The sequence below is a fragment of the Nothobranchius furzeri genome, chromosome 7, assembly GCF_043380555.1.
Source record: "Nothobranchius furzeri strain GRZ-AD chromosome 7, NfurGRZ-RIMD1, whole genome shotgun sequence".
Classification (NCBI taxonomy): domain Eukaryota; kingdom Metazoa; phylum Chordata; class Actinopteri; order Cyprinodontiformes; family Nothobranchiidae; genus Nothobranchius; species Nothobranchius furzeri.
Window position 1 is genome coordinate 36,360,811 of NC_091747.1, and position 24,098 is coordinate 36,384,908.

Consider the following 24,098-nt stretch of genomic DNA (forward strand, 5'->3'; position numbering starts at 1 on the left):
TCCATCCCATCCATCTCTCTCTCCCCCCCTCTGTAAAGGGGTACAAATACAAGTAGAACTTTTTGGTATACTTCACTGGAGTAATTATCTAAATACTCTTTACATTTTAAAAATAGCTTCATTACTCCCATTTTATTTTGGCTCATTGTTCAAAAAACATAAAGACAAAAAACCTACCGGATGATTTACGGCATGTGGAGGTTGATAACGATTTTAAACATCTACCATTCTGGAATTGTATTGATTCGTACGCAATTAATTCAGCTCTGTGCCTGAAACAAACCACGTCACAGTCCAGCCAGGACCATTCATTCATTCATTCATTCATTCATTCATTCATTCATTCATTTTGTCCTGTGCATGTAGCTGCTGGATTTCCATATTTACATTACAACAAAAATGCTAAAAAAACAGCCTTTGAAGCTTGACTTTTTGCATCATTACATTAAAAACAGGCAGCTAGTCATTAAATCGTCCACTCTATGAAACGGGTGCTGATGGGATGCAGGACAAATGTGGTTCTTGAACGCATCTGCATTGCACTAAAATGCAGTGGGCATAAATGTGGCTAAAACAGGTAGCCTGGTGTGTCCCAAACGCGTCAACATTCACATTTTCACGTAACATTAGAGACATTGTGGCTGTTGGTAAAATGATTTTGGGCAGGTGTGGTAGTCCTGTGGCACGGTTTCAACTTCTGTCCTTAATGGCCTTATACTTACATTACTTTATCAACACAGTTATACTTTCACTCAAGTAAAAATCTGTTTCAGCTTCTATAGAAGTCTTTTATATTTCCATGCTTTCGTTCTTTTTTAAACACAGAAACAGTTTTGTTTACCTGTTTGTAGCTACAGTGACGCGCCACCATCAGCGTCAGCCTGAAGAAGCCGGCAGCCGTCGGCGAAACTGTAGCTACAAACAGGTAAACAAAACTGTTTCTGTGTTTAAAAAAGAACGAAAGCATGGATTTAGAAAGACACAGCAAGAACACACCTAAGATCTTTTATATTTGTTTCTACCTGAGTAATGTGGATACTCAGGACACGTCTACCAGTTGATCCATCCCCGTATCCATGCCTCTGTCCCCCCCGCTTCCTTCTTCCCCAGTTCCTCTGAGAGTTGGAGCTTTGTAGAACTAAATTTAATTTGAATGTGTTTCCTTTTCAGAAGGCACATGACAATCCCATGATCTGAGTTTTAGTTTGTTTCTGAGTCTCTGGACATATTAGCAGGCTGAACTCCACACTTGTCGTGTTGTGCACTTTGGAGCAGAATGCATGTTCTCCATTGGGTTTTCCTGGGTCTCCTGGCAGTCGGATCACATGAGTTCTGCTGTGCTGGACCGCTCCATGCACAGTGTAAAGTGGAATGGTATGACTGATTTAATCTGTTCATTCGTCAGCAGTACAGACTAACCTGCATCTTGAAGTTAATCTCTTTGAATATTTAGGGGTCTGTTCTCTCTCAGCATTGACATGGCAACGTGACACTTAAACTTGAAGACGATACGTGAATGTGTTAAACAACTGAACAGCTCTTAGTCTTACAGGTACTAATCCAGACGCCTGCTAAGAGCTAGTTGAATGCTGGTGTTGTTGTCTCAGCTTCACTAACAACTAATATCAGCTTTAGAGGTTTCAGATGGAAACGTTAATCCAGCCAGTGTTTAGCGTTCTCTGAGAACTTAGTAATTCTTTACTGAGTGCTAGTGTGAGTTACCCTTGATTGGCTCAAGTCAACCTTTACCTCTGAGTCAGCCTCAAAACAGTAGTTCCACAGGATGTCCACTAGGTGGTGATATTTGTGATGCTGAGCTGTTCTGGTTCCTGGAGGTACTTTGGGATTCCCTGTCAGCTGGTTTCAGAGGCCCTGGTGTCCCAAATTAATCAATGGAGGACCCTGTCTAGCTGCACAACAGGGGGACAGAGGTGTCTGTACAAGGTGTGTGTATTTCTATGCCTGTGTTTATGTAGGTGTGTGTGTGTGTATTTCTAAGCACGTATGTTTTCAGCACAAATCACTAAAAGCTGCTTCCTGATTTTGGAGGGAAACTTAACACCTTAACCATCACTGTCTCTGCCAGGGTTAACTATAAGAAACTAAAAAATGATTTTAAAGATAGACATCTGGTGATGCTGACTGAAGTGAAACCAGAGAATATGTTTGTGTCATAAATAGTTTGTATGATAAAACCTGAACCAGTCATTTTGTGTGTGCTCAGCTGCAGTCGGCCTCAGTCCACTTCATAGCTGCCAAACACAAGAGTCCTGTTCAGGGATACGAGGATGTCATCACTCTCCGATTGGTGTCCCGTAACTTCTTCTCCTGCTGCCACGTTTCGGTAAGTTTGAAGTCATCGGTCGTGAAATGGTTCTTAGAAAATGAAAAAGCTAAATATTTTTCATAGACAGCAGCAAAAGCTTGCAAAGCAAATGTTGGGTTGAAAAACCGAACATTGTGTGTAGAAAACTTCTCTAGCGATTCCCAGGCTGACCTGATCATCACACCTTCAAAAGTACAACCAAATAAACTAAATATTCAGAGGTCACATGGATGATCCAGGGTCGTTCAAAGTTTACATGGACATGATAGCTATGGGGACCAGATCCCTACTCACCTAATTTGGGACAGACTCTTAGTTTGGGAAAATGTGAGATTCCAATGCATTGAGATAAAGTCTAAAATAAAATAAAAAGTTCTGTTTTGCCTTGTAGCTCTAACATTGCTATTCAAATGTAGCATATAAAGACACAATCAAACTGTATCAAATTCATATTTTGCATGGATGGATGAAGCGGGTTCACATGGCTGTCATGTTGTTGAGAGTAGTAATGAGCTGGGACGTCTGCTAGGATCCAACTAGAGCAAACCTGGGCATTTTACGGCCCGCGGGCCACATTGGTTGACTTTGACCGCCCCCCGTAAGGTTAACTGGAAATTACAAAATAAATGTATTTTCTCATTTTACCTCATGCATGGACTAAGGCTGCATTGCTTTTATTTTGAAGTTGTTTTTTACGTGCACAATGACGCAATACGTATAGCAACAATTGCCCGCGGTTGACATGGTGATTGTAGCCCCCAGAAATGTCCGCTCATGCAAAAAAGAAAAGAAAAGAAAAAAGAAAGATGCCGAATGCTAGCCTAGTGAACGAGACCAAATTCTTGCTTTGCAAACTTTGGTCTAGGCACGCTCCATTGGAACCTCCGCAGCTCCTACCAGGACTCTGGCTAGCCAATCACAGCTCTCTAGAGGGGTTTCAAACACATAAAGAGCTGTGATTGGTCCATAATGGTGGGCCAATCATAGTGCTCTATCTGCTTAGTGAACAAATCACACAGCTTTATCCGCTTTGTGGGCCAATCAGGGCACTCTACATGCCTGGTGGGTGGGATGATGCAACAGAGTGAAACAAGAGTATGTCACATTCATTGTCCAGTGGAATGCGGAGTTCATTTGAAAGACAACGGTAGAACCCGCCCCACAACCGAGAGCCGTCAATGGAGCGTTGCCAGACTAAATAATACATTTAATTAGTCTGGCTTGCCAGGCTAGCCGAATGCAGGATTTTCAACAAAAATTGGACTGCTAAGTATTTTTTTTACTGAAGTCGCAGGTAAAGTCGGTTTGCGGGAAGGAGCTTGCCGTGTTTAAGGACTACAATTTGAGTTGGCAGTACGACAAGAAACACTCGGAAAAATATAAGAACTTGTCTGGTGCTGAGAGGGCACGGACATCCGAAGCTTTGCTAGCAAAGTTGCAAATGCAGCAAGGCTGTTTTACTAAGCTTCACACATCCAGGGATGCAGCAACCAGGACCAGCTTTGTGATATCCCACAAAATGGCTAAAAACAGCAAGCCGTTTTCGGAGGGAGAGTTTGTCAAAGAGTGCATGGTGGACTCTGCCGCACTAATATGTCCTGAAAAAAAGGCGCATTTGAGCAAATCCCGCTGTCCAGGCGAACCGTGACCAGGAGGATCGAGGAGATTGCGGGGAACCTGGAGCTTCAGCTGCAACGTGAAGTGGCAAGTTTTGACTTTTTCTCATTGGCCTTAGACGAGAGCTGTGATGTCCGGGACACAACCCAGCTGCTCGTATTTGTCCGGGGATAACGGACTTCAAGCTCACAGAGGAGCTGGCAGCAATGCGGTCGATGAAAGGGACAACGACAGGGAGTGATCTTTTTACAGAGGTAAATGCGTGCACGGACACTCTGGGATTGAAATGGGAGAGACTGTCAGGTGTCACAGCAGACGGTTGTCCAAATCTTACAGGGAAAAATGTCGAACTTTGGAAGCACATGCAAGATAAAGTGACAGAAATCAATGTAGATCAAAAATAGGTGTTTTTGCTTTGTATTATACACCAACATCTGTTGTGCAAGTCAGTGCCAAAAATCAACCATGTTACTGATGTTGTTACTAAAATAATAAACTTCATCAGGGCGCGGGCAATGAATCACAGACAGTTTGTGGCTCTTGTGGAGGACTCCACACAGCTGTCAGATGGCTCAGCCTGGGGAAAGTGCTGAAGAGGGTTTGGGACTTGAAAGCAGAGATTCGAGAGTTTTGTGAGAGGAAAGGCAAAGACATTCCAGAGCTCTCAGATGAGGATTGGATGGCAGATTTTGCATTTGCTGTTGATGTGACTGCACTGATGAATGAACTGCACACCAAACTGCAAGGCAAGGGCCTTCTTGTTCACGAAATGCACAGCCTCGTGAAGACCTTCATGAGAAAGCTGCAGTTTCTTTCAAGTCAACTGGAGAGCAACACTCTCACTCGCATGCAAACCCTGAACGAAGTCACACCATCAGCTGATCACCTCCGCAGGTACTCATCCATGTTAGGAGCATTACTTGGTGAGTCTTCAAGGCGTTTTGAAGATCTCAGAACAATCGAGGATGAAATGCACATGATTTCCTCTCCCTTTACCTGCAGTGTGGATAATGCACCCAGTGACGTGCAGCTGGAACTCATTGACCTGCAGTCTGATGCAGTACTGGCAGAGCACTTTAAGTCAGAATCTCTGCTGGATTTCTACTCTTCTCTTAAGGAGGAGAACTTTCCAAACCTGAGGAGACGTGCTCAGAAGATGTTGGTTCTCTTCGGCTCTACCTACATTTGTGAACAAACATTTTCAATGATGAAGTTTACAAAATCCAGGTATAGATCCTCTCTCACTGATGATCATTTGTCAGCTGTGCTTCGCATCTCCACCTCAGACATTCAACCTGACTTTGATGCACTCGTTAAAGCCCAGCAGAGACTAGATTTCTCTCACTGAATAAGAACAAAATCGCTTAAAAACACAAAATAAGGTGTTTGGACCACAAATGTAGGCAACTAGCAGTGAACTGGGACACTTTTTTTTAAACCTCTTTCCAGGCCCGGAGTGGCTAATCGGGAGGGTCTGGAGAATTCCCGGTGGGCCGCGTGATGTTTGGGCCGCATGGGCCGGTGCTCTCATTTTTTTTTATCATTTTATTTTTATTTTTTGGTGCCGGTGTTCAGTCATGGCACTGAGGCCGCCGGGCTGATCTCATACGCTCCTCCCGGTGTGCTGTCTCTGGCTGTCTCTACCTGCAGGCTGCAGCTCGTTTTTTTTCCCCTGTATGCGCCTGTGCGCACCACGTGACCACGCAGTTGACGGAAAGATGGAAAGTAGAAAGAGCAAGGGTGGCTCGGAGAAGGCAAGAATTAAAAAGAGGAAAGTGCTGGAAACAGATGCAGCTAAATGTGCAAAAATGAGCACCTTTTTTCTCAAACAAGCTCGCAGTCTTTAACTTCAAATGAAGATAAACCGGGTAAGGCAAGTCAAGATGTTAAACTTTACCGGCTGCAAATCACCATTCAAGTTAATTAAGCATCAATAATGAATTATATGGCATCATGACATAACGTTATGTAATATAATTAACAGTATGATGTGACTGATGCCACCAAACTGTCTTGTAGCCCCTCAGAGTCAAACACAAGATCCAGTAGGCCTAATAAGCACCAGGCAGAAACCCACCATTCCAGAGCGGGCATGTACAGGTAGGATTACTTACTGAGTCAGTGAACTGAATATTATTAAAATTTATATGATGAAAACTATCCTGGCTCTATATGAAAGTGTTCTAAAATGCTAGATGATTCAGCATTGATCAGAAAGCATGTAAAAAAGTAAAATGAATGCTGAATTGTGACCATTTTCACACAATGTAGTGTCAGAAGAAGAGCCAGGAGCCAGCAGTGAGGGTATTGCTCCTGTTGGGATAGAAGGTGAGCCAACTCATGTGCAAACAAGCAAACATCAGTTTCATTATAATAATTTTAATGTCCAAATAATAGTAGTGACCTGATGTATTTCTGTTAGTAAATGCACAAAGCCCACAACAGATCGCTATTAGAATGAAAGTAAAATGAAATAAGCCTGCATATTTTGCCATAGAAAATATTTTAATTGGTTACAAAAAATGTTTTCCATATTAAATGTGCTAAAGCTTTACAGATGATTATTTTAATTGTGTGCAGGTGAGTCTAGGGAAACTGGAAAAAGTGTGAAAGCCATTTCATTTTAAAGGTTTGAAAATCTCAGAACAGCTGTTTGAACAGAAGGTAGATTGTTATATTGTTAGAGAATGTGCTGTAAAGAACAATGTTGGAGATGTGCACTGATGTTCAAATAAACCTACATTGTAAAGCAACTCTTTCTTGCACTGAATTACAAGGCTTTACCGAGTAGTGTGCTTTTGTAGACTATACATATAAAGTTCTAACATGATTTTAATAATAATTCGTTAAGTGGGCCGGTCTGGGGTCTGAAACTCCAGGGCTGAAAATGTGTCCCACTCCGGCCCTGACTCTTTCTCACGATCACAGTTCAGTGATTTTATTTTACAGACAATACTGTGTGTCTGTAGAATGCTAAGAACCTCTTTCCAACAATATTTGAAACTCAAAATGTGTTTTGGAGTGAATGTGACTGAAACTGTTAACTAATATAAGTCACAAATGTTTAACAAAAACCAAATGCGCACACTTTGTTTACCATTGCCTTGGGAAATTTGAATAAATCACATTTTTGTAAGCCAACCTCACTTTTTCCTTTTTGCTCATTTATAACATATAGTCTACTCTTACCAGCTTGAAAAAACAATGGTATTTACTGCTTTTTATAAAGAAATACCATTAATATTATGCATAATTGACTTCAGCCTTTTGGCCTGGCCCTCCACAATATTTTCTGTTTCTCATGTCATGTTCTGAGATCTTCAAAACACCTTGAAAACTCACCATGTAATGCTCCTAACATGGATGAGTACCTGCTGAGGTGATCAGCTGATGGTGTGACTTCGTTCAGGGTTTGCATGTGAGTGAGAGTGTTGCTCTCCAGTTGACTTGAAAGAAACTGCAGCTTTCTCATGAAGGCCTTCACGAGGCTGTGCATTTCATGAACAAAAAGGCCCTTGCCTTGCAGTTTGGTGCGCAATTTATTCATCAGTGCAGTCACATCAACAGCAAATGCAAAATCTGCCATCCAATCCTCATCTGAGAGCTCTGGAATGTCTTTGCCTTTCCTCTCACAAAACCCTCGAAAAAATAATTGCCCACCCCTGGCGTAAGGCAAAGCGGATTAGTCAATTTTAGCCCCGTTGACTTGCATTCCTTTTTTCGTTCTTTCGGGGACCCATGATGCGGAATTCAATCAATCAATCAATCAATCAATCAATCAATCAAACTTTATTTATACATCCCTTTCCATGCATAAAAAATACAGCGTAAAGTGCTTTACAGGTTAAAATCACCCCATATAACCCATAATCCCATCAGTTCCCCAAAAATGTGAAAATGATTATGACAGTTGCCCCCCCCCCCCCCACCTAATCCCACAACCCACTTCCTAAGGAACACGCATCCACACACACACACACACACACACACACACACACACACACACACACACACACACACACACACACACACACACACACACACAACAAATACACTCATGCACACACACAAAACTTAAAAAATAATAAATAAATAAATAGTTAAATAAATTATAACACTAGACTAAGTTCAGATGGGTTAGGTAACAAATGACATGCCATCAGGTGAGCCATCTGCCTCTGTAGTAGTCGATCGATGGCAGCAGCAAAGGCACCCAGCCCAGGGCTCTCAGGGAGACAGGGCGAAAAGCCCCACCACCGCCTAAGCACTCCCCAAGGTGCGCCCAGGCCACCACAGTCGATCACCACCCTCGAGGCAGAGGGCCCCACAGAGGAAAACGCTGGCACGAACAAATAAGTCTCGTCTCGTCTCGTCTTCCTCCGCTTATCCGGGTCCGGGTCGCGGGGGCAGCATCCCAACTAGGGAGCTCCAGGCCGTCCTCTCCCCGGCCTTGTCCACCAGCTCCTCCGGCAGGACCCCAAGGCGTTCCCGGACCAGATTGGAGATGTAACTTCTCCAACGTGTCCTGGGTCGACCCGGGGGCCTTCTGCCGGCAGGACATGCCCGAAACACCTCCCCAGGGAGGCGTCCAGGAGGCATCCTGACCAGATGCCCAAACCACCTCAACTGGCTCCTTTCGATCCGGAGGAGCAGCGGTTCTACTCCGAGTCCCTCCCGAATGTCCGAGCTCCTCACCCTATCTCTAAGGCTGAGCCCGGCCACCCTACGGAGGAAACTCATTTCGGCCGCTTGTATCCGCGATCTCGTTCTTTCGGTCATTACCCAAAGCTCATGACCATAGGTGAGGATTGGGACGTAGATCGACCGGTAAATCGAGAGCCTGGCTTTCTGGCTCAGCTCCCTCTTCCCCACGACAGATCGGGTCAGCGTCCGCATCACTGCAGACGCCGAACCAATCCGCCTGTCGATCTCCCGATCCCTCCTACCCTCACTCGTGAACAAGACCCCGAGATACTTAAACTCCTCCACTTGAGGTAGGACCTCTCCCCCGACCCGGAGGTGGCAAGCCACCCTTTTCCGGTCGAGAACCATGGTCTCAGATTTGGAGGTGCTGATCCTCATCCCAGCCGCTTCACATTCGGCCGCGAACCTACCCAGCAAGAGCTGAAGGTCAGAGCTGGATGAAGCTAGGAGGACCACATCATCCGCAAAAAGCAGAGACGAGATTCTCCTGCCACCAAACTCGACACACTCCACACCACGGCTGCGTCTAGAAATTCTGTCCATAAAAGTGATGAACAGAACCGGTGACAAAGGGCAGCCCTGCCGGAGTCCAACCCTCACTGGGAACAGGTCCGACTTACTACCGGCTATGCGGACCAAACTCACGCTCCTCTGGTAAAGGGACTGAATGGCCCTTAACAGAAAGCCACCCACCCCATACTCCTGGAGCGTCCCCCACAGGGTGCCCCTGGGGACACGGTCATAAGCCTTCTCCAAATCCACAAAGCACATGTGGATTGGTTGGGCAAACTCCCATGCCCCCTCCATCACCCTTGCAAGGGTATAGAGCTGGTCCACAGTTCCACGGCCAGGACGAAAACCACATTGCTCCTCCTCTATCTGAGATTCAACTATCGATCGGACCCTCCTCTCCAGTACCTTGGAGTAGACCTTTCCAGGGAGGCTGAGGAGTGTGATCCCCCTATAGTTGGAACACACCCTCAGGTCACCCTTCTTAAAGATGGGGACCACCACCCCGGTCTGCCACTCCCTAGGAACTGCCCCCGATGACCACGCAATGTTGTAGAGACGTGTCAACCATGACAGCCCTACAACATCCATAGCCTTAAGATACCCAGGACGAACCTCATCCGCCCCCGGGGCTCCGCCGCTGTGTAGTTGTTTGACTACCTCAGCAACTTCTGCCCCCGAGATCGTACAGTCCATCCCCAGGCCTCCCAGCTCTGGTTCCTCCTCGGAATGCGCATTGGTGGGATTGAGGAGCTCCTCAAAGTATTCCTTCCACCGTCCGACTATAGCCTCAGTTGACGTCAGCAGCTCCCCATCCCCACTGTAAACAGTGTGAGCGAGTTGCTGCCTTCCTCTCCTGAGGCGCCGGACAGTTTGCCAGAACCTCTTTGGAGCCGATCGATAGTCTTTCTCCATGGCCTCACCAAACTCCTCCCACGCCCGAGATTTTGCCTCGGCAACTGCCACTGCTGCACCCCGCTTGGCTATCCGGTACCTGTCTGCTGCCTCCGGAGACCCACAGACCAGCCACGCCCTGTAGGCCTCCTTCTTCAGCCTGACGGCTCCCCGAACCTCTGGTGTCCACCAGCGGGTACGGGGGTTGCCACCACGACTGGCACCGGCCACCTTACGACCACAGCTAGCAACAGCCGCCTCGACAATCGCAGAGTGGAACAAGGCCCACTCGGACTCAATGTCCCCCACTGCTCTCGGGACGTGGTCAAAGCTCTGCCGGAGGTGGGAGTTGAAGACCGTCTTGACAGGTTCTTCTGCCAGGCGTTCCCAGCAGACCCTCACTATGCGTTTGGGTCTGCCAGGTCTACGCGGCATGTTCCCTTGCCATCTGATCCAACTCACCACCAGGTGGTGATCAGTTGACAGCTCCGCCCCTCTCTTCACTCGGGTGTCCAAAACATACGGTCGCAGGTCAGATGATACGACTACAAAATCTATCATCGACCTGTGACCTAGGCTGCCCTGGTACCAAGTGTACCGGTGGGCATCCTTATGTTCGAACATGGTGTTCGTTATGGCCAAACTGCGGCTTGCACAGAAGTCCAATAACAAAACACCGCTCGAGTTCTGATCAGGTGGGCCGTTCCTCCCAATCACACCCCTCCAGGTCAAGCTGTCATTGCCCACGTGAGCATTGAAGTCCCCCAGCAGGACAATGGAGTCCCCTGATGGAGCACTATCTAGCACTCGTCCCAGGGACTCCAAAAAGGGTGGGTACTCTGAACTGATATTTGGCCCATAAGCACAAACAACAGTCAGGACCCGTTCCCCGACCCGAAGGCGCAAGGAAGCTACCCTCTTGTCCCCCGGGGTAAACCCCAACACACAGGCAGAGAGTCTCGGGGCTAACAAAAAGCCAACCCCAGCCCTCCGCCTCTCACCCGGAGCAACTCCAGCAAAGTAGAGTGTCCAACCCCTCTCCAGGTCTCGGGTTCCAGAGCCAATGCAATGTGTCGAGGTGAGTCCGACTATATCTAGCCGGTACCGCTCAACCTCTGCCACAAGCTCCGGCTCCTTCCCCGCCAGCGAGGTGACGTTCCATGTCCCAAAAACTAGTTTCCTTGTCCGTCGATAGGACCGCCAAGGCTCCCGCCTTGGTCTGCCACCCGATTCACATTGCACCGGACCCTTCATGTTCCTCCTGCGGGTGGTGGGTCCACAGTTGGACGAGCCCATGTATCCGGTTCGGGCTGGGCCCGGCCGGGCCCCATGGGCGAAAGCCCGGCCACCAGGCGCTCGCTCACGGGCCCCAACCCCAGGCCTGGCTCCAGGGTGGGACCCCGGTAACCCTCCGGGCCGGGTACTCCGACTCTTCGTTTTCACCACCATGAAAGATCCTTCGAACCGTTCTTTGTCTCACCCTTCACCTAAGACCAATTTGTCATGGGAGACCCTACCAGGGGCACTAAGTGCCCCAGACAACATAGCTCCTAGGATCATTAGGGCACTCAAACTCCTCCACCACGATAAGGTGACGGTTCAAGGAGGAGCGAACAAATAAGTAACATAAAAAATAATAAGAGCTAATATGGATAGTAAAAAGGTGAGTCTTAAGCCTGCTCTTAAAACATGACTAAGTGACTTAGACTCCCTATAGCTCACAAGCTGTGATGGTCCTCAGAACCTGCCGCCTGGACTTCACACAGCTGAAGAAATGAAGGTGCATCTCCTCTACAATTTGCAGGTTTTTGCTGTAGGATCACCATGACTTTGTTTGTTTTAGGAGAGATTCTCTGTTTATTCTGACAACCAGCATAAACAGAAACCCAAACAAACAACATTAGCGGCTGCCCACTCCAATTACACAACACATATTTTGTGATTACTTTGACAAGACCATTACCTGCATGTGTTAATCATGCTGATAGATTTTATTTTGTCATTTTAGCTCAGTTTATTGACAGCAAGTGCATAGATTTGGCATGGATGAAGGTGACGTGTCCCCACCAATCATTTCACCACCTCCAGTAAAAAGTAGCCGTCCAGAAACATGACATCACTAACACAGGCGCTAGGGCTGGGCAATATGACGATTTTAGACCGTTTTACGATCTACACATCTGACGGTCTGTCATTTTTGAGAGACCGTTTTATCACGATTCACGAGAGGGTGCTCGCTGCAGAACCACAAAGGCGGAGCTGCACCATAAGGTGGAACTGCACCAGAGTCAGTCCCGCCCATTCACGCAAATTCAGCCTAGCCCACTGACTTCCGTTTATGTTTTTCAACTTTAGCGCAAACTAACCTGACCCACATGAATTACGGCTGTTACTAGTTTACAGTCGTTAATGCAATGTTCTATGCTCCAATTAAACAAGATAAATATAACTTTCTACATGGCAAAGCCTGAATATATCTCGAAATGAAAAGGTTTCTTCTAGCGAATATCTGCCCACAGCCGCTCTAACAAAAGTGTGATACAACAGCATGCCAGAATATTAAAGTGGTTCTGGTAGTCCAGTGGCAAGGTTGTATGGTCTAAATGTTGCTATCCCCTTAGCTGATGCTGGTTCGATTCTTGGTGGGATAGGCAACAATCGATTTATCCAACTGAAGCATTTAATTTGTTTATATTTTAGCTGTAATGTTTATTTTCAGCAAATTATGTTCATATATTTATGTCTCTAAAAGTTCTTTGAATTTGGTCGTTCCTAAACAGCATTTTAGTTGAAACTCTGCTCACAAATGGACTCACACTGGCTAAAAAAACCAAATAAATAAATAAATAAACACATTAGTCATCATATGTTAAACGGTATACCAGTAAATTGTTGTAAACATAGCACTGTCAAGTGTAGCTAGAAATGAAAAAATGGGATTGTAAACTACCTAATGCTTCCGTTACTGGGAGGCGAACCTGCACAAAACTGCATGACAACCTCACTCCATAACCACTACACCACCACATCGAATGAAAATCATATGTCGTTTTATGCAATTGTGCTACTCAGTGTGTCTTTGGAGATGGGTTGTATGGTTTGTTTGCGGTGTCTCAGTAGAAGTCATTTCAGAAATAATTTGTCCCAAAATTCACAGAATATCCAGATTTGAGAACCAAGACCAGACCCGCTTCGGGGGAAAAGACCAAATTGAAGCTGAGATGGGAGGAAAATGCATGAATGAGGCCAAAAATGGCTTTGGCGTGTTTCTTATGAGGAAATGACAGTAAAACATGATTAAAAGTTCCAAAAGTTAGATTTTTAATTATATGGAACCTTTACAAAAACTGTTCAGTTAACTTCTCACCTCCGTCCTCAATCTTGCATTTTTTAGCTATAACACTCTCTTTGGTTCCAGAATGCTATCAAGTCTGACAACTGGAAGGAATTGGACTGACTCTGATGGAATGGGCGGGGCTGACTCTGGTGCAGCTCCACCTTCTGGTGCAGCTCCGCCTTTGTGGTTCTGCAGCGAGCACCACTTGGGATTCACAGCTCTGCTGTTGAATTTCTGCCTCTGAATGAAAATGGAACTTACCTCAGGCGAAGGACACGCCTTTGTTTGACCCTTAACCAATCAGAGTGAGTCATAGTAATATATTACTGCCCCGCTTGTTTACACCTGTGTGTGAACAAACATGGCCTCGCCGCGGCTGAGCGACAACGAGGTTTTCGTTCCGAAGAGGAACACAGGGTTTCCTTAGCGCGCGGCGCTAACAACTTAGCGACGTGACATGTCTCGGAGAAAGCGTAAAAACACGTTGGACGCTTCTTCTGAAGCAGGAAAATAACACCGCTTCTTAAGCAGAGCACGACGCCGCCTCGTCCACCCTCTGCCCGGTGTCGGTACAGGACTGAGCTCGGTCACTGGGTCGCTGGAGCTGCCCCGTGACTGCCTGATGGAAAACCAGCGGGTTTCATCAGACTCGTAGTTTCTTGTTTTTGCTGGGGACCCCCTGTATTTTACCGCTCCCTCCTGCAGTCTTCCTCTATTACAATTTAAAATGATTCTGTAAACTCCGTGTATCAATAGAAACAATCTCTGCCTCTGCCAGCTGCAGTAAATGTAGTTTCCAAATAATAAGAGGTGCACTCATCTGTGTGTCTCCTTTGATCCACATTAGTGATATTTTCAGCACCAGAACAGTGAAGCAAAGAAAGATTCCTGAGTTTGTTAGTAATTTTATTTATTAGGTGCATCTAACCTGTTCTATTTTTCTCTGAAATGAGATCAAATCAGTGCTTCTATGGGTTGTCTCCAATCTGCACTGGAAAATTTTACTTTATTTAGAGACTTGTTGCAGAAAATATTCAGAATGCGCAGTTTTTTGCTACCACAAGCGATCTCTGGTCCAGCCGCACATCAGAGCCGTATTTGAGCTTAACTATCCACTACATGAGCAACTGGGAGCTACGTAGTATTTTGAACAAGTTAATGTTTGCACAATACGTTTGCAATTGACATGTTTGCACTTTAAATATGTTTACGATTTTAATTTATGTTAAGTAACTTGATAAACGAGAAAAACTGATTTTTGTAATTGTTTCTCTCAGGGCTTTTATCATCTCTGGTGTGAGTTTAAAATATAAGTGTGTTAGCACTGTACTGATTATCCCTAATATGAATAAATGTTCATTTATTCAATGTTTCTCTTCTTTAATACGCAATTGAAGTTATGCTATTCATGGATAAAAATCGTGATAAAATATTGGAAAAATCGTGATATTCTATTTTTGCCGTATCGCCCAGCCCTAACAGGCGCTGCGCCAGGTTTTAATTTCTGGATGTGTCATGATTGTTTCCTCCCGTCGTTTTCATTTCTCAGATAATAATAAATAAATAATTCACAATTTAATTTCCATTCTTTTTTCATTGATATTTATGTTTATTTATGTAGCAGATGCTTTTATCCAAAGCGACGTACAATTTTTTACCCATAGGGCATGTTGTGATCTGTGGGGGAAGCCGGAGGACCCGGAGGAATACCACACATGCATGGGGAGAACATGCACACACACAAAACTTGATAGCTTTTACTTGATAGACCGCTCCACCACACACTCCGTTTAATCTAAACAAGCTGACCAGCATATCCAACAAAATATTAATCTTACAATGAAACAATAAAATAGGAACATTTTTCCTGCTGTATTCTGGTTCTGCTGCTGGGCTGTGACCTGGCTGAGACCCACAGACGGAGATGCTCTCCTCAGCACACTGACAGCGAGCTGAGCTTATGTTAGAACACGATGCTTCTGCCACAATATCATGGGCTCTATTTTGTTCAGCGTAAGGTTACATGTGATGTGAGTTCCGCGTTATTCGATAAAGGCAGGGGCCTCCCCTGTTGCTGAGCTGAGCGGGCATTGGGGCAGTGTGGCTTCCAGAAAGCGCCAAGTATGACTCCTGTGGTTTTGTATAGCTAACGGATCACACAAGATCAGCATGACCGATACCCAGACCAGAGATGGTGGTTTGACTCCCGTGATAGGTAGGCAACCTTAAGCTGTGATGTCAACAGCTAATCATGGTGTTCAGGTGTGAGATAATACTCAGATATTCTGATGGGAATCTTTTCCTGATGATTTTTTTTTACTTCCGCGATGTTCTCTGTGCGTAACGTTTAAAATGTCTGCACACCTGCATGCATCGGGGTACTTCCAGTATGAATGACCAACAGCTTTGGGATTGTTTTGTCAAAATAAACAGTCAAAAATGGAAAATATCCAGTTAATGCAACTCCAATTTAACTTTTTGTCTTCTTGTGAAGACAGCATGGCAATCCTTCACACAGCAGAAATGTACCATTTTCTGCAGGTTTAGAAGCTCACAACACTCAAAGCGACCAGCGCTTCCTTTGTTTATACACCTAGCTATCCCATCATGCAAGGTGCTACAGCACCAGATACGTCATCTGACAAGGACCGATTAACACTGATTCAGTACTTTATTATTTTATTATGGATCAAAGAGAAAACAACAACACAAATTGGGGAGGCTGTTCATAAGGCTGTGGTCTGTTGGGGTGCAGGCAGCTCTGATCGAGACAGGAAGAGACTGAACAAGCTAGTTCACAAAGCTAGCTCGGTTCTGCGCTGTCCACTGGATTCTGTTGAGGAGGGGTGTGAAAGGAGGATGCTGGTGAAGATGACCTCCATCTTAAAAAACCCTCCTACACACTGTATTCCACTGTGGAGACCATGGACAGCTCCTTCAGAGGTAGACTGAGACATCCCAGATGTAAAACAGAAAGCTACCGTAGGTCATTCATCCCGTCTGCACAGGGCTGGACTGGGACAAAAATTCAGCCCGGGCATTTTGACTGGAGACCGGCCCATCACCTGTTTTTTTGGGAAAAGACATTAAGCCTTACGCTGTTTCTGACACACACACACCAATGTACACTTTCTTGTTGGTAATATTTATGCATCAATCTAATAAACTAAAACCTACACCATCCTTCCTGTCCTGGTATTCTAAAAAGTACTTAGTAAAAAAGAAAAAAGACCACTTGATTAAGGTAACACCCCAAACAATATCTAACACTTGGTAGAAGCCTGACATTAAAACAGAGAACTATTAATCAATAATGAATATTAATATAAAAAAAGACATTTATGGAAATTTTCATAAACTGTTTTATCACCACACCAACTAGGAAATATTTTTACAGTACATTAAAAAAAGAAAGGAGACAGAGAAAGGTGAGATAAAATAACTTAATTGACCATTTGAGGTCTTTTTAGAGATCGTACTGGTGCAGTATCTAGAAAATGTGGGGAAAATGCTGACATCATATACAGTATTTACTTCTGTAACTATTTGTTAATATGTTAATTCGAGTTGCAGTATTTATAGCTATCCTGTTAGGGTGTGTAATTGTTGGACGAAATATTTAACAAAACACATAATTAATAAATTATTTGTGTATGATTGTGTGCATTTAGAATATCTATATTAAAGTCCCCACAAACACTAACTTATGATTATTTGTATTTAATTCTACTGTACATTTCTGAAAATTAGTTCTGAAAAATAATTAATTATGAAATATTTTGTTTACAAATGAAATTCTTACCTTCTTAACTAAATATTTAACTTTAAGTAAATATTTATCATCCAAACTAAATATTTAACTTTTTAACTAAATACTTTGATTGCAAACTAAATATTTACCTTCTTAAATATATATTTAGCATCCAAACAAAATATTTAACTAATTAAAAATTTTGTTTACAAACCAAATATGTATCTTCTTACCAAAATATTTCACTTTTAGCTAAATATTTCACTTGCAAACTGAGTATACATGTTTTTATAAATGTTAAATGTTTTACCAAATAGTTTGAAGTTGAAACATTTCTTAATGAATAAACAATGACTTTGAAATATTAATTCCCTTTTAATTTCTCATATGACAGGCTAAATAACCAACATTATTGTTAATTTTAACTGTAACTTTACAAACAACATCTCATGGAGGACAATATAAATAGAACTTTGAAGTTCTATTTATGTCCAATTTAAAGTCAAATCAAATTAGTGTTTATTTGAATAGTCGTAAATCACATCATTGGGAGAAGATTTTCACAATGATTTCCTTTTAAGTAGTACTGCTAAAATGCAGAGACATATTTATTGATATTTTACTAGTCTATTAATAGTTTTTTCAATACTTTCTGCATAACCGGCCCTTTAAGAGCATTCATGATCTTTATGTGGCCAAAACTGAAAATGAATTTGACATCCCTAATTTAAGTTCTACACATTTAAAATGAAAATAAGAAATAAAAGTATTTCTGTCTCCCCCCTCTGCCTTATACCTGCCCCCAGGCAAAGCTGTTAGAGCCTCCCCTGCACAGTCACCAGCCTTCTATCAGCTACGTAAAAAAGAATCCTGGTGACAATTGTTCATAACTTTTCTTCGAGTCATTCATGTAATCTAAAATGTAAACAGTTTCTCCATTAACTGTTCAGCTGCTCGGATGATTGAGTCTGGACATCTACTATTTCTTCTCGATGTTTCTCTCATCAGATGCAAACTGACACCATGACCAGCAGCTTTTACAGCAAACATCGGCTAATAAACAGATCCGCTGATGATCAAATGCACCTGAGTTTAGATGTCACCCGCCTTTATTGCCAATAAAACAAAAAGAAAAAAATGGTGGGGATCAAGGAGACGGCCGGCCGAGCAGCATAAACAAAGACACCACAGCGTTGTCTCTTGTTTTTTTTGTTTCAGGCTAGCTAAACTACAGGACAAATCACGTTCTGTTTCAACTCATACAGACAATTCGGTTGTTTTACGGGAAGGTTGGCAACCCTAAAAGTTAACTGTCAGTAACATCATAGCACCCGGCCAACAGTAGAAACTCCGTATAATAAACAGTAAGATGAGTTATTGTAACTGACTTTAAAAAGTTAGCAAGCAGGACGATGACAATAAACTACGCCTGAACTTGGTTTATATTTGACCCAAATAACTTCTTACCTGAAATTCGGTTCTGCCACTTGGACAGGCAGCCGGCTCGGGTTTCTCCTCCTCCTCCCTCTTTTCTTCTCCAACCTGTCGCTGGGCTGAGGCTCCATCACTTCCTAAATTGATTTTACTCGAACCTTCACTACCAAACAACTGTGAGATTTTAACACATGTGCCAGCATCTGTCTGAAGGGCCAGTTTCTTTTTTTTAGTCAAATTTTCTCCTTTCCTCCTTTCCGTTTTTTGTTCTCCATTTTGTTAAGCTCGTCTGTCTGTTTACTGAGACTCAAACAACTGGCGGGTGCATCAGACCTCTGGCTATTGATCCAGCCCAGAGTGTATTATGACCAATTGGCCAATCCACCAACTTTTACGAGGCGTTGCGTGGCGCGGTGGTGTCCGCAACAACTAGAGGCCAGAAGAAAGAAAAAAAAACAGACACACCGGCCTATAAAAGATGAAAGGGTCGGCCCAGCGGGCAGTTGCCCGCTATGCCCTATGGTCAGTCCAGCGTTGGGTACAATACAAAGTGTTTATAATGCTAATATAATTACTCTAGTTTATGCTTCTTCTCTAGGCTATGTCTGTCTCTGAGTCCTGGTTTGTGATTAGAGACCATGGCACCAACTACTGCAACCTTTACAACTTGATGGAAGGTAAGACATGGTACCGTTTTAGTCATTTAAACCATGAATGCATTCACTGATTTGACATGAAGCTTAACCTTCAAACACAAAGTAAGTGTTCTGTCCAAATCTATGATGGAGGTGATGTTGATGTGTGCCAGGATGCTTGGAGCATAGATATGTGTAAACATTCACACATCATAAACTGTGGACATTAGCATTAGAGGTTTGTTGGCTCCGGTTGCAATGCATTGTGGTCTATTCTGACAGTAGTCAAATCTTTTTTTACCAATTCCGATGAGATTCAGGAACATAATTGTCACGTTGAGAGGAGGAGGATGAGGAGGATAGGACCCAAGATTCAGAACACCAGATGACACGAGGCAGGAACGAATGTAAAAAGTAAAGTCCTTTATTTAGGATGATGAACCAAAATCCAAAGGGGCAGGAAGCCAAGCCTAGTAACTAAAACACTGAACTACAAAGCAAAGCTCACTTTATGAGCAGTGACCTAGTGGGGGGACAAAACAACGTTGAGGAACACAATGGACCGACAAACACTGAGAGACACAGACAGGGTTTTATACACAGAGGGAAGCAATTAGGGAAACTGGTAGCAGGTGTGTGGGGTGTGTAAGCTGAAGGGATCAGGAGAGACTAAATATATAAGGCCTAGTCCACACGTAGCCGGGTTTTTTTTTAAACGAATATCCGCCCCTCCAAAAACTTGCATCCACACCACCTTGTTTAAAAACAAAACTCTGTCCACACGTACCCGGATAAATACGTTGTTAAGGACATGCCAGACCTGTAGGCGGCAGTACTTCCCCCGTTCTTAACCTCTTCCTTCGTCTGTGGTCTTCCACAAGGAGCAGTAATTCCGCTTGCAAAAACAAACAAGCAGAAAGCGCTTGGACAAATGATAAAGCGAGCACAGCTCTGAGGGCATCCATGATGTCGGCTAGTGTAAACACAGGTAGCAAACGTGATGTCAGCATTTTTTGTCGCGGAAAGTGATGTTGCGGACCTTAAAACTCCGGTTTTGTCTGTCCACACGCAGACACCCAAAACGGAGAAAACGCAGATCTTCACTTTGGCCGGAGTTTTTAAAAAGATCCGTTTTCATGTGAAAAAACTCCGTTTTCGTGTGGATGACAGGCCAAAACGTAGAAAAATATCTACGTTTTGGCAGATCCCCGGCTACGTGTGGACAGGGCCTAAATGGGGAAGGAACACATTGTATTAAAAGAAGGAACTGACTGGATAATCTAACTATACAGAGAACTAAAGATAAGAGAATTAATAAACCTGAAACTATACACCAGAACACTAAATCTATGGGGATACTAAACTAAATGGGATGGGATAACTAAGTATAAAGTGACTAGGGGGAAACTTGAGGGAAACCAGGAGGGAGCTGGGGACTACAAGGACACAGAACATGACACCATGCTGTAGTTCTTTTTAAAACACAGAACAGTTTTGTTACCTGTTTTCCCGCTACGTTTCGTTTGGCAAATGAAACGTAGCGGGAAAACAGGTAACAAAACTGTTGTGTGTTTTAAAAAGAACTACAGCATGTAATTCGAAATACGACACAGCAAGAACACACCTAAGATGTTCAAACAGAACATGACAATAATAAATTACAAGCTGTTTATCACTATTGTGAAACAGTGAACCACAAAGTGAAGACAGACCTGAACAGGTCCAGGTTATTCTGATCTCTTTGGACAAGAGCAGTGGCGGCTGGTGAAAAATATTTTTGGTGGGGCTGTGCTATTTTTTTGTTTAAACAAACTTGTGCTTTCTGAGCTTTGTGCACAACTTCACTATTTCCTGAATTAAGCACAGCTCTTTTATTTCCTGTCTTACATCATTGGACAAACTGATTAATCCAGGTGTGTCTGACTATTGGCACGCTGCCTTGCGGACCAAGGTTGAAAAATACTGCATTAAATTGCACATAAAATAACATGACCATAAATGGTAAATAGGCAATGCAAGAGGCAAGTAACAAAAACATTTTGTTTAATTTCAACATTTGAGTGAACACGAAAAATTATGAGCAGGTCACTGTTACAGTAATGGTAGTAAACACTACTTAGACAAAATGCCAGAAATGTACACTTTTAGGACTTATGGAAAGTGGAAACACTTTCATAGGAAATAATGTCATCAGTATCCTCTTACAAATGTCATATTTCCCACTTTTTGGGACAAATCAGAAATGTTTTATTGTCCCAAAAGCTGGGAAATTTGTTTGCTGCAGCAGAAGTGTAACAAGTAAAATGGAATCAGATTGATGTATGTACAAATTTACTTGAAATACACATTTACATGATTAAATATGTATAATAGGTATGTGTGTTGAAATTAGTTTTTACAGTTATTGCACATTAAACAATGTACATGTTATTAAACAAATGTCCCGGTTTGTGGGACAACCAAGGATTTCTGATTCTGATTGTCTTGTTTACAGAAATGTAATGTACAGCTTACCTCTGCACCCAGCTGTTGTTCTCCCTGTCCAAACGTCCTCCGTTTCTTTGTTGGCTGCTGCACTGATGCGCTGCATTCCTCAGTCAGAGAATGAATGGAGTCCCTAATGAGACACAAGTTCCACATCCACCTTCTGTGGATCCCAGCCGTTTTGAAAAACAAACAGAGAAAGCAAAATAACGCATTAGCGTGATTGCATCCAGCTAGCCACTGCTTCCTGGTGTACCAATTTCGGGAGAAGCGTCGTGTGTACAGTTTACCTCTCTCCTTGTCCTGCTGGCTTATCTTTATGTCGGGCTGATCTGGTCCAAGCTCTTTGACATTAAGTTTTTCCACCATAGTTCTCCTCTCGAACGGATACTGGAGAAGAGACCGAACTGAATTCAGTGGCTGCTGAGATCCGGTATCCATGTTGTAGGCGCACTGGCGTCCATGTCTACGTCTGCGTCATGACCGTCACGAGTCACGACCAAAAACGTGCTGGAGTCGAGACTCTCCGAGTTCTACCGAACACCAACGAAAGCCTTGGCGGTAGCTCCATCGCCCATCATGCTTCTGAAACGTTCTGAAACAACGTCGACGCTGATTGGATACATTCCCATTCCTACCCTTTGATATTCTTGTCAATAATTGGACAACTTGTCTCGTCCTGTTCGGCGATTGAAAAACAGCACACAGCCTCCACCGCTCGGCAGAGACCGGCAGAGATCGGCAGAGACCGGCAGAGACCAATATATATATATATATATATATATATATATATATATATATATATATATATATATATATATATATATATATGATTTATTTTTGTTACAAAACACACAATTAACTTAGAATATGTGATTATTGTTAATTTTATTTATTTATTTTTTTAAATAAATATTTAAAACAGTGGGGAAACTGGGAGGGCGGCGCCCTATCGCCCTCTACTGGCCAGCCGCCACTGGACAAGAGAGATCAGTTGCTTTAATTTAGTGTGCTGGTTGTTATTGATAAATGTTCTTTACATGGTTTTTGTCATCTCTCAAACAGGAAGTGGCCTAACTCAGGTCAGAGGTTATGAAGAGGTCACCAGTGAGTTCCTGTGTACTCAGCGCTCCACGGCTAACTGCTCTGTCTTCTGAATCTCCACAAACGGAACAAGAAGAATGGAATAGGATTTGTCTTTTCCTTCATAAACTAAAACACGTTCGATTACATGTTCAAAGTCAGACCTTCTCTTAGTTTTTCGGATGTGAATATGTGCAGTTTTGGGTTAAACATTTAGTCTTGAACAGTTGTTAAAGGCATGAACGATGAGGAAGTTATAAGTGACAATTTTAGCCAAACTTCTAATCAAACTATTCAGCAAATAACCCTAAATGCTGTTTTGCAAAATCTAAACGCTGACAAGAGACGTGGTTCAGAAAGGTCTTGCCTGGGAGGAAGGATCAATGTGAGCTGACATAAACGTTCATTCGCATTTAGATGAATGTGTTCGTCACTAATGAGGCTGAAGATGGACAGCCTGATTGATAAACTATTGCTTTTCCAGCACTTGTGAGAACTGCTTACACAGCAAAAACACAGGAGAAAGTGAACCGCTCCAGACACTCGAATCTGTTCAGACGATCATGAGGACCATGTTAATGATAACAATACCAGTAATTATGACACATTTGTTGAAACAGTAAAGGGTTAGTGTATTTGTTTTGTGTAGAGTGCCTCTGTCGTCCGTGAGGGGACTATTCAGGTGAGAAGCTTTGGGGCATGGTGTGAGAGTGTGCGAATGTCCCACGCTCAATGGAAGAACCAGGGGAAACCCTGGATGTGTACTCACCAAGCAAATACTTTTCAGATGGTCACATGCAATGCTTTTCCTCCCAGCCGTAAACATGTTCTCCTTTCCGTATCTTTTTTGCCCCACTTCGTTTAATATATCATGATTTAAAACATATAGAAACAGATAAAATGATGTTATGAGCTTAACAAAAATCCACTATTATGATTTGGTTAATCAAGCAGCAAAATTATGCTTCATTCTTGTGGAGAACCATTAATTGTATTCTTAATTTAAAAAAACTCCTAAAAAGCAGTTACCTAATGAATTAAAGACTGATGATTGTCTGGTCTCTGACCCACAACAAATAGTTAAAAAAGATAATGTTTTTTTTCCGATGTAGGTCCAACTTTAGCTTCTAAGATCCCATCGAGCAATGCTGGACCTTTAGATTATATGAAGCCCCAGTTTTCGACTGCTTTATCATTTTTGCCTGTTACTGAGGATGATATAAGGGACACCATTATTGAGTTAAAGGAATGTTCTCCAGGATGTGACAACATTGACCGTAAAATGTTAAAATTAATTCACCCCTATATAATTACACCTATAGC

General features: G+C 43.2%; 1 protein-coding gene across 1 annotated transcript; it reads left to right on the forward strand.

Moving 5' to 3' along the window:
• Nucleotides 1-1,242: 1,242 nt before the first annotated feature.
• On the forward strand, nucleotides 1,243-23,799 carry LOC107396726 (uncharacterized). The gene is made up of 5 exons (XM_054737669.2): nucleotides 1,243-1,374; nucleotides 1,836-1,944; nucleotides 2,225-2,344; nucleotides 19,172-19,250; nucleotides 22,758-23,799. The coding sequence occupies exons 1-5, from the start codon at nucleotides 1,277-1,279 to the stop codon at nucleotides 22,847-22,849; spliced, it is 498 nt and encodes a 165-aa protein (XP_054593644.2). The 5' UTR covers nucleotides 1,243-1,276; the 3' UTR covers nucleotides 22,850-23,799.
• Nucleotides 23,800-24,098: the final 299 nt, after the last annotated feature.

What these genes read in the sequence shown, in the direction of transcription:
- LOC107396726 (XM_054737669.2), top strand. Translation starts at nt 1,277, where the DNA reads ATGCATGTTCTCCATTGGGTTTTCCTGGGTCTCCTGGCAGTCGGATCA. An exon ending in GCACAGTGTAAAGTGGAATG is followed by an intron (nt 1,375 to 1,835) that starts GTATGACTGATT and finishes TGGTTCCTGGAG; the next exon opens with GTACTTTGGGATTCCCTGTC. An exon ending in CCTTTACAACTTGATGGAAG is followed by an intron (nt 19,251 to 22,757) that starts GTAAGACATGGT and finishes TCTCTCAAACAG; the next exon opens with GAAGTGGCCTAACTCAGGTC.